A 20,549-nucleotide genomic window follows, 5' to 3' on the forward strand; every position below is an offset into this window, starting at 1 on the left:
GGGCCTCCCCCCCCCCGCCCTGACGGTCAGGGCCGGGAGCGGGCGGCTTCGGGTCGGCGCCTGCCTGAGAGGAAACGCGGCCCCGGGCCCTCGGCCTCGGCGCGGGTTGCTCGAGAGCGGCCTGCTTTCGGGCCCGGAAAGATCTTGCGGTAGCTGCCCTCACGGCTGCCGTGACATGCAGCGCGCCCGCTGCCAGCCCGGGACGGCGGCAGCGACCTCCACACGCCACACAAGAAGTACACACAAAAAGCTAAGWCAGCTAGTGGCAGGTCAAAAAAGGTCGTTCTCACACGCAACACAGCATAAATTGTGGAACCTGTTGCCACAGGGTTTTGCAAATACCAGCTACTTCCACAGGGCCAAAGGGCAGTTTGATAAATTCATGGAAGAGATGAAGACAGTGAAGTAATGCTACAGTTGTGTAAAATGCAGGCCAGCTTGAATCTGAAGAATCTATTTGCCCCTTTATGGAAGTATTTCAACAAACCTGTGTTATTCCTCTGCATTGCAGATCCAGCCCCATGRTTACATCTTCTCATGCTTCAGCTTTGCACTGAAATATGAGCCAGTCAGGAATAGTATTTCCTGACTTTGCTGCAGTTGCAAAGCACTCAAGATTTTGGCATTGTGCTGCTTTTGCACAGGTGCCAAACCGCCTGATGAAAAATATTTGTCAAAACACAGCAAGTTAGTGCTCAACTTGGTATGGAAGCAAGAACTGTATCTCAAAGCACAGCACTTCGCAATCTTTTGAGGTGCTCTAAAAGAAACCAATTAAAAATATAAAAAGGTATCACAGGTATAGTTCTAGCTGAGTGGAATACTAAAAATACCATTTAGAAAACATAACCGAAGAGAAAAAACGTGTTATAACAAAAGAAGAGCATGAACCCATTATTTAACAGTTTCCAAAGACTTGAGCAATGCTTCAGGGAATAACACAGAATACATTACTACTTCTGTAAAAGTTTTCTATTCATTACTCTTCCAATCTTTCATCCTCTGAGTGTACACAATATTCATATTTTGATATCATATACTCAGTTGCATTTAAACACTACTAAAAGGATCATAATCTCCAGAGAAATAATTATTGTTTAGTTTTTGTTGCRTGGACAATAATCTGCTCTGTCTGAATCTGTGCTTCAGTGCTCTTGCCCATCAAAATACACTATACAAGAGAAAGGCCTTACTTAAAACATAGTACGCAGGTTATCAAAGCTACAAAAGGGCTGCTCAGAGCAAGCACATCTCGTCTCAAGTGTTGAGTATTTTATAAAGAAATGAAAACTCGAGGGAAAGGAAGAGAAATGACAACTTGCAACCTCACGGTGAGAATATTTCAACTAAGAGGCAAAAAACAGCTACTGTTCCTATCAGGCTACAGTAACGTTTGCATGTATTTTATTGAAAAATAATTAAACTGTTAATCAAAACCTAGCTATTTAACAGTTTTGTCTAAACAAGAATGAAAAGGTAACTGTTAATCTGTAAACTAATAACTACATGTCACAAAAAAATTGGTTTGACCTCTTAAGATGATCATAGGAAGATAAATAAATCCTCTGCTTTAAAAAAATAAAAATAAAGAGAGTCAACATTCAACCTAACCAACCTGAATTTCCCTCCACTTTTTTTTTAAACTTCCTCCTAAGGCTTGCCTGCCCACTGATAATTTTTCTTGCAAACAAAGTAACTACCTGARTTAAAGGCTGTATTGTGCATGAAGAGAGAAAACACACCATGTTTTACCAGTATAATCAGTTTACCAGTTATTTTGAGTTGTTTAACACACTAACATCACAATAAAGGAACTTGACAATATTACCTTTTTGTCRTAGTGTAAGCTCAAGGTTTGGGGACTTATGTTCATTATTTCCCCCGTGTTACACCAAACGCACAGCTTCCTCGGAAAGACTGCTTTAAACACTGCCTAGATACAGAAGAGCAGTAGCCTTCTGGCATTTTGCCATAGGCTGTCTGCTTTTAGTGTCTCATACATGTTTCTGAGCTAGCGTGCTGGGAAGACAGCAAGCAACTGTCTACTCTTGAGTAGATGTGGCTCTGAACAGGGTAACCTGCAGCTAAATAGAGTATCTGTATTATGGCAGTAACAAGTTGTGCAGACTACACAGCCACCTCCTAACACTCAAAGGACCTCGATTTTACTAGCTGAATAAGAATTTTACGGTCTGTGWTTTCCCRAGCCCAGAATTGCCCAAGACTAAAYAGTATGGGGCSAGCAGTCACTCAGTTYTCCACTAGCATTCTTGAACTAATTATTCCTCTACCTTGCCTGCAAACCACCATCCGGAAGTTGCACAGAAAATATGAGGAAAGGAGATGATGGTGATAGCTTCTTGACCAATACCTCTGCAATTAGAGAGCCTACCTAGGTATGGGAGACATAGAAAATTTATTTGAAGCTGTTAGCAAAGCAGCAGCAGTGCAGTTTTCCTTCTCCATAATCTACCAACACCAGTTTTCTTCCCAACTCTTCCACTGAAAGCATCAGGAACAAAATCTAGGTCTTTACCTCTGATGATCTTACAAAAACTTTTATTTGAGTCACCTTGGGAAGACTTTAAAAATTACTAGTCAGATTAGGCTGCACCCAGATTATATATAATTGTGACACCTGCTGACCATATGGTCCTCCTAAAATAAAATATGGTATTGTTAGAAGTAAGGCTGTAGAGGCTCAACTTGTTTTTGGAAGTGTTTCATCAGCTTCTAAATGGTTAAGCACACTTAACTTTCCTTATACAGATGCAGTCCAGAGATTCATTTATTTAGTTTTTACTGTAAGGTCATTTTTGATCCCTAGGTGCCCCTTCTCAGCTGTTAGTGTAACTTCAGAGAGGAACTTGGGGAGAARATTCAGTAACTGGAAGGTTATTTCTGTTCCTTRGATGGATTTGCTGCCTGCTTTTCCRACAGTACTGTGAATATATGTACACCAGAATGAGTTGCAGTATATCAGTTCTAGGTTCAGAYTGTGTAGAATTTAATCCATTGTTCAAGTAACACTGTTTAGAAAGTAACAGAAATTATTAAGAAATCCCTTGCTCTCAATCTTTAGCTCAACAGTGAAAAAAGGTGGAGTCCATCAACTCCATTTGTCACACGCTGGATTATCCTAGGGCATCTGGGATTTTTAGTTTTCCAGTTAGGCACAAAGAAGTCTCAGAACTGTTTAAGTGAGATGCATTCAGGTAAGTTTAGCAGGCTCTTCTGTAGAACTTAGCTATTATCTCATATTTACAAAGACWGCAAACTGATAAGAGTGGTAAACATTACCAGCAATGATGTTATATCAACTCACATAATTGTAACAGGTACTGAACCACACTGATTTAAGAGCTTTAATTACCACAACAATAATCASCTACAGTTTTGAAGACTATTCAAAAATTTATGACGGTCATTTCCAACTTTCAGGTTTCTGAAACTCATCGTAATCTAAACATTGACAAGCCTTATTTTTCAAGGCATGCTGGCTGTTTATTACTTCTCTCCACTAACAAGCGTGCTTGGAACCAAGCACCAGCTGAAAGAGGGAGAGACTGGGAACCATCTTCTTAGGTCTGAGGCTAGAATTTAAGTCCTTCAAGTGCTTTCTGTCCCTTCTGAAAACGCAGAGTGGAAAATTTTCCTCAGAACAGCAAACTGATAGCCATCTGATTTCACAGAGGGAACACTACTGTCTACTACTACTACACTACTGTCACGTGCACTAACAGAATAAAAGCCACCTTTCTGCTAGCCCTACTTCCTCCAAAACCAGTAGCCCGTATCTGTGAGGTAACATTTATCCAGAACTCCTTCCTCCCCCTTCCGCCCCAAAGTATTTGTTTTCCCCAAGACAGAAGCTTCTTATCACAGTCCGCATTAGCTAAACAGAGCTTTTGTTTCTATTAGCAGAACTTCTGCTGCATGAGTTTGACAAGACTTTGACAAGAATGGTAAAAGCAATATTAATTTCAAGATAATTAGAAGTTTCCTCCCTCGGCGCATTCCCTAAGAAGCTGAAAGATAAAAGAAGAGTTTTTCTCAAGGTTTACAAACATCCATTATGAAGCATATACTAACTTCGGCTGCCTAACTCTGGACCTCACTAGGCAAACCTGCAAGCAATTGCATTCTCGTTTCTTCCAAAATTGCCATGGTCCAATCTTTCCCATTTTCATAACAATTAATTACATTCCTGGCTCTCCAACACTCTTTAAAACATGTCACTTTTTTTTTTTTTGGGGGGGGGGGGGGTAAAAATCTGGGCACAATCCACTGCTTGAGTTGAGTAAGTCAGGAACCAGCCTGGTTTGTTTTCATCGCTTCTTTCAGGTCATCTTATCTGAAACAATGGCTCACAGGAGAGAACTCCTCCCATTTTGTTTCAAATCAATTAAAACATTTTTAAAACTTCCTGAGCTTCAATAATTATTGATTCATGCTTTTATAGCTACTCATTTTATTCCCCAAAGGAAATGAACTAGATCATTTTTGACAGCAACCTCAGACTTTGTAGTAGCAGTTGGCATAAACTAAAATGATGGCAAGAGTAACCTACAGTATTATTTGATTTCAAAACAGATTGAGTGTATTTGAAGTGAGAGGCTCAGAAGAAGATGGTTTCTTATTTGTGACTCAGATTATATAAAGATACTAGTTGTTAGCAGGTGATACCCTAATGCACTTCTGTCTAAATAAAAACTGTCAAGTAAGGTTAGACTTCACATTTTGGCATAGATGGAATTATGCTGATCAGAGGTAAAGTTAATACTGAAAAGTCACCAAGTCAGGATCATGGCACTCAAACAGGCTTTCTGTCTTGGAATCAGTTTTCATGCTGCTGGAAGCAGTAGTAGGTAAGCCTCTTCCATTAACTGACCATGCTGCTGCTGAAGACAGTCAAGAACAAAACTGACAGAAATTTTTACATTTTTTCTCCTAATTGGAGCATGCTGAGAATTTCTGAAAGGCTGTTTAACACAGACAATAGTAGATAACCATTTTTGTGCTCTTATTTGAGAAAGTCAGTCTATTTATTTCACTTCATTTCTCACCTTGTCTCCAATTTACATGGAATAAGTTTGGCTTTTTTTTGTTTTTCTTTTTTTTTTCTTCCTAATCTTCACTGATTAGGTCAATGCACAATGCAAAACCCTCATGGGATTGATTTTTTTCAAGCAAGATCATCAAAAATCATATTCTTGTTATAGAAACTTTAAGAATTAGATCCATTTGTAGTACCTCCAGATTACTGTACAGTTGTTGTCTTCAGTGGTTGCGTTACAATCAGTATTTTTTTTTTTCAAAACTATCTATGTACATTCTGCTTTAGGCTTAATCACATCTTTCCACTAGATGCTCATTTCAGATGGATCTTGGACATTTGTGTGTCTACACATACTATAACCCTCATCTTCCCACTGCAAGTAGCACAGAGAAAAAGGCACAGTCACTAATGCATGCTGTTGAATCCAATCCTAACACTAACCACATTGACTCAATCAAATAGAACAGTGAATCAGATACATATATGCTTGCAGATGTTACCTGACACTAGAAAAAAAAAAAAAAGGACAAGGCTTGCATTTGTCAAGGCCTTGCTTTCATTATGAAAGCAAAATCAGGGCGCTGAGTATCTAGTTTCTGTACCAATGTCACCTTGTGAGGTAAAGGCTCTGAAGTAGCCTTCTCATTTCTCTTTGTTCTGTCTCAGACAAACCCAACTAACAACTCCCAACTAGCCTGATATAAAAAAAAAAAAAAAAAAAAAAACTTGAAGTGACAAATTGCTTTGTTACCAATATGAAGATTTTAAAGAGAGACTGGAACAGTGCTTAGGAAGTGGGTCTCACACAAAAGAATGTATTTGCAGAGCTTCTGCAGAAGAGAAGGCTGTATCTCAGCTTCCCAAATTACACTTTCCAGGAAAGATTCATTTATAATCAGGCTCCTCATGCCAACAGCAGCCTCCAGGAAGCTTACCATCTCTCACACTTCAGGCCCTGCCTCGGCTGAATRGATTCGGAAAGCACACAACTAGCATCCAGAGATGAGAAGTATTGCTCTTTCTATTCTGAGTGAACCCTGGTAGCAAATGCCTCTGAAAGATGCCACTAAAGAATCAGGTTGCAAGCAGTAAAATCCAAAAACAGGACACTGAACACTGCCCTGAGAAGGGGCAGCTATTAGGGTCACTGTGGTTTGATCTTTAAACACACTACATGTGGGCAATTTATAAAAAAATTTAAAAAGTCAAGTATCATGAAAGTTAAATTATCACTGTGACACCATGACAAATGAGAACAGGTGAAGAGTTCACCAATTTCATCTGGCATTTTAGGGTTTTAGAGGCATTTTAAGCTTGTCAGGCATATTGCGGAACAAGTATTTACTGCTATAGACTTGTAGACAAAAAATTTTAATTGTAGCAAAAAGGAAACAGCAATACTTATCTTGGTGCACTAAGAAGACGGTACATTGAGAAGATCAGAGAAGCACTGACAGTTACATTTACTACAAAGATAAGGTATTGAAAATATTTTGAGATAGAAATTTTTTTTCTAATTTTGAATGCAGCCCAAAAGGCAGCACTCCCTACTTGAAAAAAAGACGGAAATTAYGTCACTTTAAGCGTACGTATATTTTGCTTCATTCAAACACTCAGCTTAAAAATCAGAATATGTTAATAATCAGTAATTGAGAGACGTCCCCTTGCTTGCTCAATAAGTTCTGGACTAGCAACTACTCTACAGATAAAAGCCAGTTTATTTAGCATTTTGTGCGAATTTTCTGCTTTGCGATATACAAATATCAAAGTTACATACTCTTATTCTATAACTCCAGCAGCATATAAATACAACACTGTAGAATCTTAAACAGTCTTTTAGATGGTTAAATGGCCCTATGCTGCATCACTATATTATGCAAATAAATTATTATATGCAGTTATGGAAAGCTAGCCTCATTCCACGGTTCATACAAACTTAAATACTAAAACTGTTAGCTTGTAAGATTACACAAAAGAAATAATTCAGTAAAAAATGGTCACATGATAAATGAATACAGTACTGTTTTAGAAGGTAGTTAGATGTTGAGCAATGATACTATGAAGAAATACCTTATAACAAATATGCAACCCCAGAAATATAACTTGCCTGAATCATATTCACACTTAATGTTTTTACACAGGTGAACCAAATGCACCTTAAAGAACAAAATAAAATCTTAGTAAATTGTTTGCAGAATTTATTAGTTCTTTTTAAATATATATTTAATTCTTTATCAAGCCTGCTGCATATAAAGTGATCTCCACCATATACATTACAATTTCTGTGCATCATCTAAAAAAAAAAAAAAAAAAAACACCGAAAAGTAATAGTTTACAGTTTACAGGTTACAGATAATGTTGAATTAACTCAAAAAGTGAACCCTTCAGTAATACGATTTAAGACACTAACCCACATTTTGCTTCTAACTGCAACACTTAAATTTGGTTTCACAGCAAGCTCAACTTGTATTTGAAAGAGAGGCTACTGTCATCTCCATTCTTGAATTTCTGTAATTCAGTATCTCAACACAGCAAGAAGGTAATGTGTCGTTTACTCCAAACAAGGAAACACAGCATGACCTTTCCTTTATAGCAAAGTTGCTTGGAATATATATGCNAGGAGCGTACAGGCAGGTCATTCATTTAAAATACACATAAGAAAAACCAAACTGACAACACTAATAAATAAAAAATTCTGGATTCATCAAGACTAATGCTAACAATGTCTATGCAACCAAAATGAAACCTCCTCTCCACCAGGAAAACAGGCTGAAAGAAACACTATTTGGAATATTGCTCTGAAAAGTTTTTTTAAAAAAAAAAAAAGAAAAAGAAAGAAAAGAAACTCCTTCAGTAAAAGAACTATCCAAACCAGGTTTATGAATGGAAAAAAATATTTTAATGTCTTCTTGATTAATGCTTGGATTTGGTCATAAGAAGCAAAACCAGCAAGCACAATAGGTAAACTAGTATTAGAAATGAATTAAAGCAAAGCAAATTAGAACCAAGCAGGTTCTACCTGCAGCAAGTGCTTCCCAATTTAGAACACACTTTAGAATGGACTCATGCAGATAATTAACAAATAGGTTTTCCAATCTCTTCACAAGATGCTAGTTTACTGGCCAGGCACATTTGTTGTAAATATAAAAAGAATCAAGTGCTGTAATTTACACTGCACTTTGAGTATTTAACATAACAGAATTGAGTAGGACATAGGAAAAATATTTAACAACTTATATAAATATATTAACATCTCAGCAAGAAACGTAAGAGCCCATGCACACAACACAGTAAATTGAAAAAACATTGAAGACTTGACTTTTCCTTTCAACAGCACTGACACCTGAATTCTGAAGWTTCTTAAAAATTTACACAGTATGTCATAACAGTCTTTCTCCACACAATCTATATGTACTGAATCATACTGACATTACACAGCACGKTAACAAGCAGCAGATGCATCAAAGGAACAGAAGCTATATGCATCATGTGGCCTGCCCAGTTAGAGGCAAATATCAGAAAATTGTTTCTGACATAAGCAGAGATACAATCAATATAGCTAATTGTATACCCGTCATTTTCAAAAGTTAATCCACAATGAAGGGAAAAGGGGATTTAAATTTAAAAAAAAAATGCACCCAGCCTCACAAGTGACATAGGCAAAGATTTAGCTTCCAAAAACTGGGTCCATTCTGGACTGGCCTTGATGCACATGCAGTACATTGGTTTTCAGAATGCAAGACTAATTGGGAATGTCTGCACTAGTGTTTCGATTTCCGTATTTGTGATGGATGATCAGCAAAACGACTCCTAAGAAAAAGCATATCGAACCCACAGTGATGTAAGCAATTCCCAGAAAGGGATTTTTGCCTCCCATCCACGAGATGGTGCTTAGGATCATTCTTTTTCGTCCATCAAAGCTGTGTACAGGATAATCTGAAGAACATATAGGAAAACAAGAAGCACATTCCCAAACTTATTTGTATTTTGTCTGGCACATTACAATCTTGGATTATTTCATTTGGCCTCCAAACACAAACATTCCTCTGTGAATACTGGAAATGCAGATATTAAAGACTGTGTTCTTTATTTAGACAAAGATTAACCTATGCACTCTCAACTATGCCAATAAAAATGCCATGGTAGACATTTCTCAACCTCTTTTTAAGTGAAGAGTATATGGACAAGTTTGTCAGTTTCTGAAAATAACTTCTATAAAATGAGGGCAAATCAGATTCTTTAATTATGAAGTTATTACTGACATTCCTTCATTTTTGTAAGTGCTCCCCAAAATTTTGCAACAAAGATGACTATAGCAGCTATCTAGATGAGCATTAGGCAGCAACCAAACAAATGATTGAGAGCTTTCAGACCTTAAGAATTCTATGACAACACTCCTGCATTTCTGCCTATTCTGTAGTTTGTCCAAAACAGAATGACAGGCCATTATCCACATGCTGCACAGCTCTGGCCTTTTTCTCTCCTCCGAAGTCAGTTTGATCTGTCCTAGATTACATCTCATCGTTATTCTTTAAACTTAACAGGTTGAGAACGTACTCTCAAATTTCTAGGCTACCAACTTCTTTTTCTAATGCTTCTCTTAATTCCTTTACAATACAAAAGCTACCTAATTTCCTTCTCACTGTGAAGGTAGCCATTTAATTTTATGCACAGATTTGASCTACTGCAGGGCAGAGCAAGTTGTTCTGGAATAAGTCCACAAGTAGAGTAATTTTACAACAACACGTACTGCCACACAAGGACCTAGAGCAGGCCCTGAACTCCTTAACAAAGGTTACRCTCCTGCATTCATGACAGGCATCCCACAGCTATTCAACGCCCTTTAGTGTCAAGGCAGTAATTAATAGTCCACAGAAAAATCACAGGAAGGCAGAAAAGGATTAGCAGTGCATATGCCAATTAATAAAAATTTCACATGGCAAACTGACTATGTTACCAACCTGAGATAAAGTAAAGCATGCCTACAGAGTATTTTACAGGTAAACTCTGGCAGGAACAAGAAAATAGCCAGCTGTGGCTTCAACATTTTGGCCATGTAACGGGTATCGAGAAGGCTTATTGGCTGAGGCGAAGTATCACCTGTATCAGGATGCATCTGAAGATCCTTCATTCTCTGATGTAGGATATTTCCAATTTTTCTGATCTGAACTATTATGTATTTTTAGGCTTAAAAAAAAAGAAAAAGCACTCTGGGCAACCCTGCAAAGTCACACTCTTCAGAAGATACTCTAACTAGTTGAGACAACTTAGATTTCACAAAGCTATCCTGAAGTTAAACTAACCCAGTCATTTCACTTATGAAAGCTAAAAATTAGACTGAATTTTATCAAACTGAACATGCACGATTTTATAAACTCACACAGGAGTACAAGACAGTAATTATTAATTATTCTATGCAATTCTCACGAACACTTTTCACCACTGCTCATTATCATCTCTTTTCAAGAGATCCTAGAAGAGGCCAGTTCAATTTGAACTTCCACAAACATATACCCCTGTAATCCAGCTAATGCCATTAGCACCTTTTAATTTTTTTTTTAAGGATACTGTATGTGATATCCAAAGAATATTTTCCAGCCTGTAAGGTAGGCTGTAAGTTATTCTTCCTTTCAATGAGACGATACAGCTTGCGAAACGTAGGCAGAGCAGCAGTACGCATCCACACAATAAAGTCTTCATTGATAAAGCCATTGTTGTCAGGCTCTGAGTCCAGCATATACACCGGCTTGGGCCAGTTTACAGGCTTCGTTGTGCCTAAGATTAAACAAAAATATTAATAAAATACAGGACTTGAATTTTGATGACCCCATGTGTCATTTCATGTTGATATTACAAAAAACATGTATAGCTTCCAAGTATTAGGGATAGGCTGGCTCATTCCTATTGCAAGACTGCTGGACTGTTTAAGAACTTTTATTTTTTGCAACTTAAATAATAGTTCCTATCCACTTATTCTCATGCCAGCACTGCTCAATAGATTAAACAAGTTCTCCTACCCTAAATATTTACAGGGATTAGGAAGGTTTGTCTCAAAATATTAGTCTACCTTAGTGAGATAATTCTCCATTATGATTGCAACTCCTCTGCTCAGTTGTTAGTTTGACTACCACCTCTTTGTCTATGAGCAAATAAAATTATGCACAATGTTTCAGATGATGTCACACTAGTGTCTTGCACACTATTTTCCTTAATCTATTGAAAATACAATTTTGCACTGATATTAGGATAAGTTATCTGCCTTTCCAAGGGTAGCATCAGTTTGGTAACACATAATTTGGCTGTGACTAAACAATAAACCCACATCAGGTTAAACCAGAAGCTATTATATACCTTCCATATGTACACACACCTTAAAGCCCTGAGGAAGATTACTTTCAGACATTGTTAGCCAAATACAATTTTGCTTTAYCAAACTGTTTTTACCTCAACAACCAAGGCAGAATTTAGTTTCTTCTCATCCCAAAAAACATCACGTTTTTAGAAATCTATGCACAATCTACCAGTAGGCATATTAAAATGAAAACGCCATATATAAAGTTTGTTTAAAACAACTGCAGGATCTGTTTTAAACTCAAACCCTACAGTAGTGCGTATATTAGTCTATTTTCAATCTTCAAGTGAAATAAAGATCAGAAGTTAAAGTTCACATAAAATATTATTCTCTGATTTTTCAACGATCCAAAGTACAACGAGGAAAATCACTTAACCCAGGAACCTTTTAACCACCACAACATAAAAATAGGAATTAGCTGCCAAAGAGTCACAGAAAAGACAAAGTAAGTAAAAACTAAAGAACAATTGCCACAAGGAGCATTAAAAAACTAGAAAAACTATAAGCCTTTTAAAATAGTTTTCTATTTGAATACCTGTTTGAGTATTTTCAGATCAATCATCTTCTTTTAATCAATACTAAATGCATATCTGACAGATAATGATTATTACTAAAAAATAAATTTTGCCAGCTAATACTTYTCTGTACTGCAATGAAATAGGCTTCCCCTCTCCCCTGTATAATAAAGCTTTATATTACCCATAACACAGAAAATAAGAGCAATAGACCTAAGTTGATGATAAGCCATTGACTGAAAGTAGTTATCTGGAACTTCAGAAAGACAAAAAATAGAATAAAAATGGGCCCTAATTTCAGTTTAAATGATTATAGAAAAGTTAAACACACACATTTTCACATTGAGTTTATAGCCTTCATTATTTATAGGCAATCTTTCTATAGCAGTCTTTAACTTAATTTTTTTCAGAGAACCACAGTACTTTTACACTCACTGAAATGTTGTCAGTGAGGTAAAATTCAGGCTGAATCAAAGTGCACTTGAAGTGTTCTGCTAGTATTTTGTTCTTAAAATTCCCAATCTTTCTTACCTTGGAAAAGTGCAGTTAAGTTATTTGTATCCCCTGAAGGATTCCTGAACTTTACATTTTTATCTGTCCACCATGCAATGCCTTTTTTAATCAAAGTAATGGGAATCCTTGTATCATTATCAATGCGGTATAATTCCAATGTATCTAAGGAGAAATTCAAATTTGGAAATAAACTTAATGCACATACACAAAACCCCATACTTTCATTTTAACAGATGATTCTCACAGGCAGTGAAACTCTCTCCAGGATAAACAAAAGCAAACAAAAAAGTGGACATCATCTGCCTGCTGCAACCACAAACTATTCTTTAAGCATCTATGTGTATTAGATAGCAGTGTATTATATGTACATAATATCTATATATTTATTCCATAGCTGTAACAGCTTCTCACAACAGGTATTTCCACCTACTGTATGCTATAATATTAACTCAATTCTGATAGCCCTTTCAAAATGAAAATAAAAAAAGCAACAGCAGTAATGCACAAAATACCTATCCATATGGAACAATTAATTCGAAAGGAAAAAATCATGCTCTTACTCAGATTAACTTCCAGCACAATATGAAACATACACTAGATCATGAAAACATCTTTAAGTACTAATTTAAAGGTGATATCATACCATTAAACATACTGTTGGCTATAGCTCCACAAGGAGCAATAGGCTTGTCCTCGTTTGTGCGGTAAGGCTCACATTCTTTACTTGGATTCTGATATTTAGAAAGAAAAAGAGGCAGGTAAGTCTGTGCCAGTCTATCCAATTAACTTTGTTTTTCCTACAATACCTCAATCTGCACATCTCAACAAAATATTTTTTYGTGGTACATTTAAGTCAAGTTATTTACAAATACTTGAATACTGGAGAGCATAATGATTTTTCTTTTCAAAGTATGAATAAAAACTAAATAAAATTGGAATCTCACAAAAGCCATACTAAAAAAAGTAAGAGGTTTCTGTTTGTTTTCTTAAGGGAAGCTCTCTATTAGAACTTTTTTGTTTTAATCTTTTGATAGTAGCATTTTCCCCATCAGGAATATTCAAGCATTTTTTTGAGGAAGGGTATTTTTTAATAAGTCAGTATTCAAAAAATAGACTTAAAAAAAACCCAAAACCTCCCCAGAAGTGTAACACAAAATGCAAAAAGTTGCAAGGATTCCAGTAATATGCCAGAAGTGCAAACAGAAAAAGACCCAGTATCAGTCATCAGTTGTAACCTCTTGGCACTCCCCTTTTAGAACACTTAAAAAAAGAGTAATTCTGGCTGGAGCCACATAAAGACCAAAATATGTTTGTACTCCTCTAATGTCTAAAAATTAGGAAAGAGCAGTGGTCTAGTCATAAGCATTATACAGTATTCTGAACAGAATACATAGTACAGATGTTTCCTAATAATGCTGAAGTTCAGGATTGAAACTGAATCTGAGTCTACAAAAACAGATTCATTTAGCTGCACTAGACCAAATTAAGTGCTAAGTAACTGAAAATTATTTTACAATGAAAATGAGAACTTCACACAGAATGGATAAAGATAGCAGATCTTATTGGCTGAAGATAACATGATAGACAAACTCTTGAGATTTAAACTRTTCAACACTGAGAAATGCTTAAGGTACACTATTGCCATCCACCAGCTGAAATTATTTCCATAAAATATTACAGTACATTACACAGTCACTTCCTGTAACCAAAATATCAATTCCTCATCATCAGCTTATATTATGAAAAAAAGATCTAGTACCTAAGTATTATTAAAATATACACTCTGGTATGTGGCAATTTATGTAATAGTCAGAAGTTGTTTAGTGATATCCAGGTATAAATACTTACAAGTAATGAACTGTTATCTCCATTTAGTTGGCTGTCATCTCGAGATTTCACATAACGACGATGGTTTTGATAGAAGTTGGAAAGTCCATAATACATGAATACATTGCTCTACAACAAGCAAGATGAAGCAAAATGGATTTTCATTCATGTAAAAAAGATAAGAGATCAATGAAATACATTAAAACAGTGATTGAAAGAAAGCTTAAGTTTTGACTTCTTAAATTTTGTTTTATTTTACAGCAACATTAATAAATTAGGAGCCTCAATTCTCTCTTCCCATTGACAGTACATGAAGAGAACTATCCTAATATAAGCTGGCATCCTAAAGTCAAACAGCATCAACATGCCATAAACTATCAGTAAGACATTAATTAGTGCTGAACTCCAACACTTATCTCATCTCCAATGCTAAGCACGCAAGCTTTATGGTTCGCCTCCAGTTTGCCAGAAAACACTATCTGTTTTTTCTAATTCTTGTTGAACTGAGCTTTTCTAAGTCACGTAAGAATATCTGGTCTACTGGCTAGCTATATGATACATCAAGTACATAGAAGGTAAATCTGCATGTATACAACAGAAGCATTTCAGTTAATATTATGCAATTCCTGATGGAGATATTAATACTCATTTCATCCCCTGTTGAAAAGGCACACAAAAACAAACACATACAAGGTCTATCAAGTCCAAGTTAATAAGACAATTAGAAACAGTCCTTTCAAATAGAAAATTAAAAAAAGACTTACGTAATGCAGCACACTTATCAATTATCAAATAAATCATATTATACCATTCTAATTCTACTTTGTATACAAGGTAACATACCTCAAATGAATGTTCCAGTGTGAAATCGATGGTGCAAGTACAAGGTGGTGTGCTATCCCAGGACACATTTAAACATTTGTTGCAGGGACTAGAAGGCTCTGTTCCTGTATAGTCAATCTATAATAGGAAAAAGYCATTAATTTACAGTGGTAGGGAAAAAATTGGGATTAACAAGCCAAATAGAGTTGAAGTGAAGTGCAAAATGAATGCCACACCAACTAAAACCCTATTCAGGTTTAATTTCTGCCTCAAATAAATTTAACACTGAGRTAGATCATTACCGCTGAGGAAAAAAGAAAAGAAAAAACAGACACTCAAGACAACATGATGTTTCTAAACACACATACTAAGTAGATTTGGGGTTCTATATATTTCCCAAAAAGGCTAAAAACAGTCAGTCTATATTTTTAATACAAAAAGGCATTCATGTAAGGTTTTGCTTTGTTGCCCATATATAGGCATCAAAATAGAGTCAGAAGATTTCTCAAAAGAAGGGAAGATGAAGACATTAGTACTGGTTTGCCAAGAATGGCAAATACTTTTAGACAGACAAGACAACACTAAGTGTTAAACTGTCTTATTCTAAATTATTTGTCTTTAATAGTGCAGCTCATTAATAACAAATAAAATTTAAAAAGCATATGAAACCAATCTTAAGCTACCATGACATAACATGTTCTGAGCAGCCATGACTTCATTCTATGCCCCAAGCTGTCTGAAGCCATTTGATTGCATTAGCTCACTCTTGTGTATGGCTTGAGTATGTGAAGGGCAGGAAACAATTACACAGGCTCAGCAGGTTAGCTTCAGGTGTAAGACGAAAAAACTTCGATCTGCCTATAATTCGCTATTTAGGAACTTAATAATTAAGTCTATATTTAGAATTTCAACTCAAATCAGAGCAATATATGCCAAAATGAACAAACTATTTAAGAGCAGTATCATTTGAATTAGTAGTTTCAATGTGGAAGGAACAACTGAAGCCTGTTCTTCTGCTATCTCAGATCAGATCCATAGTTTCTGTTCTGCTACCAGGTTTCTGACAGATGAGATCCCCTTCTAACAAACCTAGCTGAAACAAGTCAGCTTCAGAAGCTATTAGAGGGGAAAGATGGWCAGGATCATGTAGTCTTTGCTTCCTTCACCAAACAAGATATTGAGACTATGTTGATCTGGAAACAGCACTACATCAATAGTCCTCAAGTGCTCTGTTTAGGYATAGAACATTGACCCCCGCTGTTCTAAACAAACTACAGATCTTGTTCATTCATAGCTAATTGTTTTTTTCTTTTTCTCTCTCTTCTGCTGAAGCAGTCTTAACAAAGCATTTCCTTTAGAAAAAGATTTTACCTCCATATCCTARAACTTCTGCATTGACTAAAGAACTATCTCAGATCAAAAGCAAAACTCAATACTTAAAGGTTGCAAAAGAACTAAAGACTCCATTTTTAAAAAAAATACCATTAGCTAAATTGTGTTAAGCATGAAAGTGATGTATATGAAAACAGAACCACACTTTTGACCAATGTTGTCAGCTTCAATACTATCCAAGAGCTTTACTCTACAGTAACTGCTAACATATATTTTTCTTTCTGCATCCACATTTACAGGTTACATTCAACAGGTATCCTTATCCCTTTAGCTAAGCTATCCAAGATCCACATATCTTTTGTTAAAGCCCTCAGGTAGCTTAATATATATCTGATCTGTTTTCATCTCTTGACAAATAATGACATTATTACATTAAGAATTTATTGGGCCACAGCAGAAATCCATCTGACCCAGCATCCTGTCTCCAGGGAATGGCCAGCAGCTGAGTACAACAAACCCACAGAGCATGTCCTTTCTTGATAGGTCTTTTCAAGAACCARTGATTTAAGGACATTTGGTGTATCAAAGTTATCTGCTACCAAAGACTTTTCAGGTTTTTGAGATCCTTCACAGTTCATTTGTATTTTCACAGTATATAAATAAGACAACTATTGTACATGCATATTCTCCATACTTGGTGGGATCTCTCTGCCACCAAGTTAATTTATATATATATATATAAATTATATATATATATACACACACACACACACACACACATACATATATATATATATGGTCAGTTCTTACTATATTTTATTATGCTCTGTCAATATGATCCTTCCCAGAGCAGGGAGTGGAAGGAAGACACTTTCACTCTTTAGAAGTACAAGTCAAAAATAAACATGTAGCCTTTCCTCATTTTCCACCCAAATCATTTTCAGRATAGTCCCAAGGTATTTACCCCCTTTGAAATTATGAGAAAGTGCTACCAGAACAACCAATATAAAAAGCACTATATTTCTGGTACATTAAAACCATGGAAACCTTCTATGTTTGAACTAAAGAGTGCTTATAAAGGAAATCAATGGAAAATCTGCATTTGGCTGCTCAGTCCTTGCACTTGTATGAGAACAGCACAATTCCCTGAGATACTAATGGCTACAATTTTAATTCCAGGAAAGGGCTAGGAATGATTCCAACTGTATACAGGTATTTATTTTGGGGGCATAAATTACACCTTTTGTTCAACTCCAATACACTAAGTTCACAAACATATACACACACACACACACTTAACAGGTAGGCTATTGTCTAGAAGACAAGAGTAAATAACTAGCTCTGCTTCCTGTTCCAATTACATTTTTAAAAGAGCTTAGTCACTGCAGCCAGCTTTTACAGGCACTGTCTCCAAGAGCTAAATTTACAGCTATTTGTGAATAACATTTGGAGGTTACTATCAAAACCCAGCATGCCAACCACAGAGGGAGCCTTCTAAGCTAGAAATACAGGCAGTAGCTGTACCTTGAATTGCATCCCTCACTGGTATTTAGAGACCAAATGCTAGACTGTAAAATGCTTCATTTAAGTTTTAATATTTAAACTGTAAAGCCTTTCTCAATTTAAACTTTCTCCTCAAAATTGAGCTGACGAGATAAAAAGTATTAGTCTACCTGCCTTTAAAATGATTATCTCATATATGTATATATGTGTGCGTGTGTGCATGTGTGTATACACATACAATTTCTGCATTAAACCACTCTATGAAACATGCATGAAGATCAAAGAACAGAACACAAGCTTCCCCATCTTTATCTGCACATCTCAACTACTATAACTTGAAGTTATTCTCTCAGAACTCAGGAACTATGTCCCTCTTGTCCTCARAAAAGCTTATTAAACTGACTGAGGAAAGCTTCATGTGAGGTGGGTAACAAGTCTGAACCCACTCAGAAAAAAAGTAAATAAATAAATTCCTTTCCAATCATGAATATCTTGGAATTAATAAATAAATTCAATCTTGCTTCCAAATGTARATGACTACTACTGCTTTGTATATGCAATCAGATTGTGCAGGAGAGCATTAATCATGCTCCCAGTTCACTTACGGCTTTTAGTGTTAYGTATGAACATGTAGTTGGCGGCACATAGCAGAACTCTGCAGGAGCACAGGACTGAACTGCTAAGCAGCAATAGTATATAAGATCTCTGAATATGCACACAACAGAAATACAAGGTAAGGGAGTAGCTTGTATTTTTGGACTCAGGTGAAACTCTGGTGCGTATTCTATGCTTACAGATCAACCCATAGAAAAGAGTTCCACTGATCCACATTGTTAAATATATATATATATTTGTGTGTGTGTGTGTGTATGCACACACACACACAGATTTACTCGATTTTATTTACCTTAAAATCATCAGAATCTGAGTTTATGCTGTTTTATCATAAGAGTATGGCTATTTCAARTGCAGCTGTCAGCAAGTCAGTGTCAGTGCGCATATTTGTTACTTTTCTAAACTGAGCGTCCTTTTGAAAATAAGTGATTATATTTATCTTAAATATGACTACAAGGTGGCATTAAAAAACCGTACACACCCATGACAACTTAACAATCTTTTCTGAAGTACCTGTGTCAACTTTAAAATATCATGCACCCTCAAACTTAAAAAAAAAAAAAAAATGCTTCTTCTGCCAATAAGCTTACATACAACATTATGAGGCTGTAAAACACATTTCAGCTTTATTTTTTTAACTTCATCTTTTACTTTCCTTGACTGTAGAGTTTTGGTTCTAAAAAAATTTAAAAGTCATTTTCCTTTTCTGGTTTTATTATAACATTGTTTGCATTGTGCCAGATAGACAAGATACTGCTACTATTCATTGTCTACCTCAATTTCATCAGTTAAYGGGGCTTCATTGTCACTGGTTATCAGCAATTATGTCACTGATCTGAACACTACTTACATGAAAAAGACAAKTTACGTAAATGACTGGAATGATTTGATCCATAATATATACATTCTCCAACACACTGAACAAGCCCCATTTCCCCCATCTTAYAATTAATCTTGGTCCAGCTTACTGGAACTAATCAGAGCTGTCAATTTGAGCACATGTGTTCATGTGCTTCTTACAATACAAAGTGWTTCTGCTATCAAAAGGACCTTTGATATAGCATTCAATTCTGAGAAACAGCAAGCAACTTCTCATGACAAAAGTGTGGCTAAGCTTCAGGTATAAACGATTAAGTTTTGTAAGTATAATTAGAAAAAGACTCTTGAAGGTCTCTTTCTCTTAGACCTGTGCAGTTACATATACCTCTGGCTCTCAGCATCTAAAATGACAAACCATTCATACATAAGAATTATAGCAATGCATCCAGCACAAAGTTCTGTCTTGAAACTATAATTACTTTGAAACTTCAGATAACTTATGGTAATGGACAGTATCTCATGAACGATGAACACTTTTTCTTCCCTTATGGAAAAGGAGCTCAATACTGAGACATATGTTGACTATACRCTGGCATGAATTCCCCCAGAAGCTCACTTAAATTGACAGGAGAACTACTGTCCGCTCAGCAGACACTCATTAAGCTCAATGCCTAGCCGGGGTAACTAACAGTAGTTTTTGAAAGAGTATAAATGTTAAACTAAACTCAAACAGACAAGGCAAGGCATTAGTTCAGCACAGAAACCACCTCCACTTCCCCGTGCGAAATCCACTTTTGTCTTTTCCTACCCGACGCCGAGCCAAGAGCAAACCAGCTATTCCTATGTTCCGCAACACCTTCGATCCAGGCCGGCTCCCGCCGCCGGCGCCCCAAGCCCTTCCCCGCGCCTTGGGGCCCTCGGCCCCGGAGGCCCGGGCGGCCGCGGAGGSAGGGCGAGGCCGCGCCCCGCCGCCCCGCGCACCTCGTACTCGCGGATGTTGTTGGAGGTGACGAAGATGCCGATGCCGATGGGGATGAAGATGAGGCCGATGATGAAGAAGGCCGGCAGCACCGTGCCCGCCGTCAGGATGGGCTGCCAGGCCGGCAGGCGCTGCTGCTTGAACGCCGTGTTATCGGGCTTGCGGGTCTTCACGGCCCCGCCGCCGCCGCCGCCCACGGCGCCGCCGCCCGCC

At 36.8% G+C, this 20,549-nt stretch overlaps 2 protein-coding genes across 2 annotated transcripts in view; both read right to left on the reverse strand.

Annotated features, from left to right (window-relative positions):
* COX7A2 (cytochrome c oxidase subunit 7A2) overlaps window positions 1–1,916 on the reverse strand; it is a 5,869-nt gene extending 3,953 nt beyond the window's left edge. Inside the window, exon 1 of the mRNA XM_085316055.1 lies at window positions 1,829–1,916. Within this exon, the coding sequence (XP_085172181.1) occupies window positions 1,829–1,873 (45 nt within the window). The 5' untranslated portion in view covers window positions 1,874–1,916. The remainder of the gene's footprint in view (window positions 1–1,828) is intronic.
* Window positions 1,917–7,935: 6,019 nt separating this feature from the next.
* Window positions 7,936–20,549, reverse strand: part of CDC50A (cell division cycle 50 P4-ATPase accessory subunit A) — a 14,024-nt gene continuing 1,410 nt past the window's right edge. Inside the window, exons 3-9 of the mRNA XM_085316088.1 lie at window positions 20,339–20,545; window positions 15,110–15,226; window positions 14,288–14,395; window positions 13,083–13,170; window positions 12,458–12,601; window positions 10,628–10,834; window positions 7,936–8,995 (exon numbers count right to left, since the gene is read on the reverse strand). Of these exons, the coding sequence (XP_085172214.1) occupies window positions 8,802–8,995; window positions 10,628–10,834; window positions 12,458–12,601; window positions 13,083–13,170; window positions 14,288–14,395; window positions 15,110–15,226; window positions 20,339–20,545 (1,065 nt within the window). The 3' untranslated portion in view covers window positions 7,936–8,801. The remainder of the gene's footprint in view (window positions 8,996–10,627; window positions 10,835–12,457; window positions 12,602–13,082; window positions 13,171–14,287; window positions 14,396–15,109; window positions 15,227–20,338; window positions 20,546–20,549) is intronic.

Source organism: Rhea americana, unplaced genomic scaffold (genome assembly GCF_003343005.1).
Source record: "Rhea americana isolate MKP2758 unplaced genomic scaffold, rheAme1 scaffold_45, whole genome shotgun sequence".
NCBI classification, from domain to species: Eukaryota; Metazoa; Chordata; class Aves; order Rheiformes; family Rheidae; genus Rhea; species Rhea americana.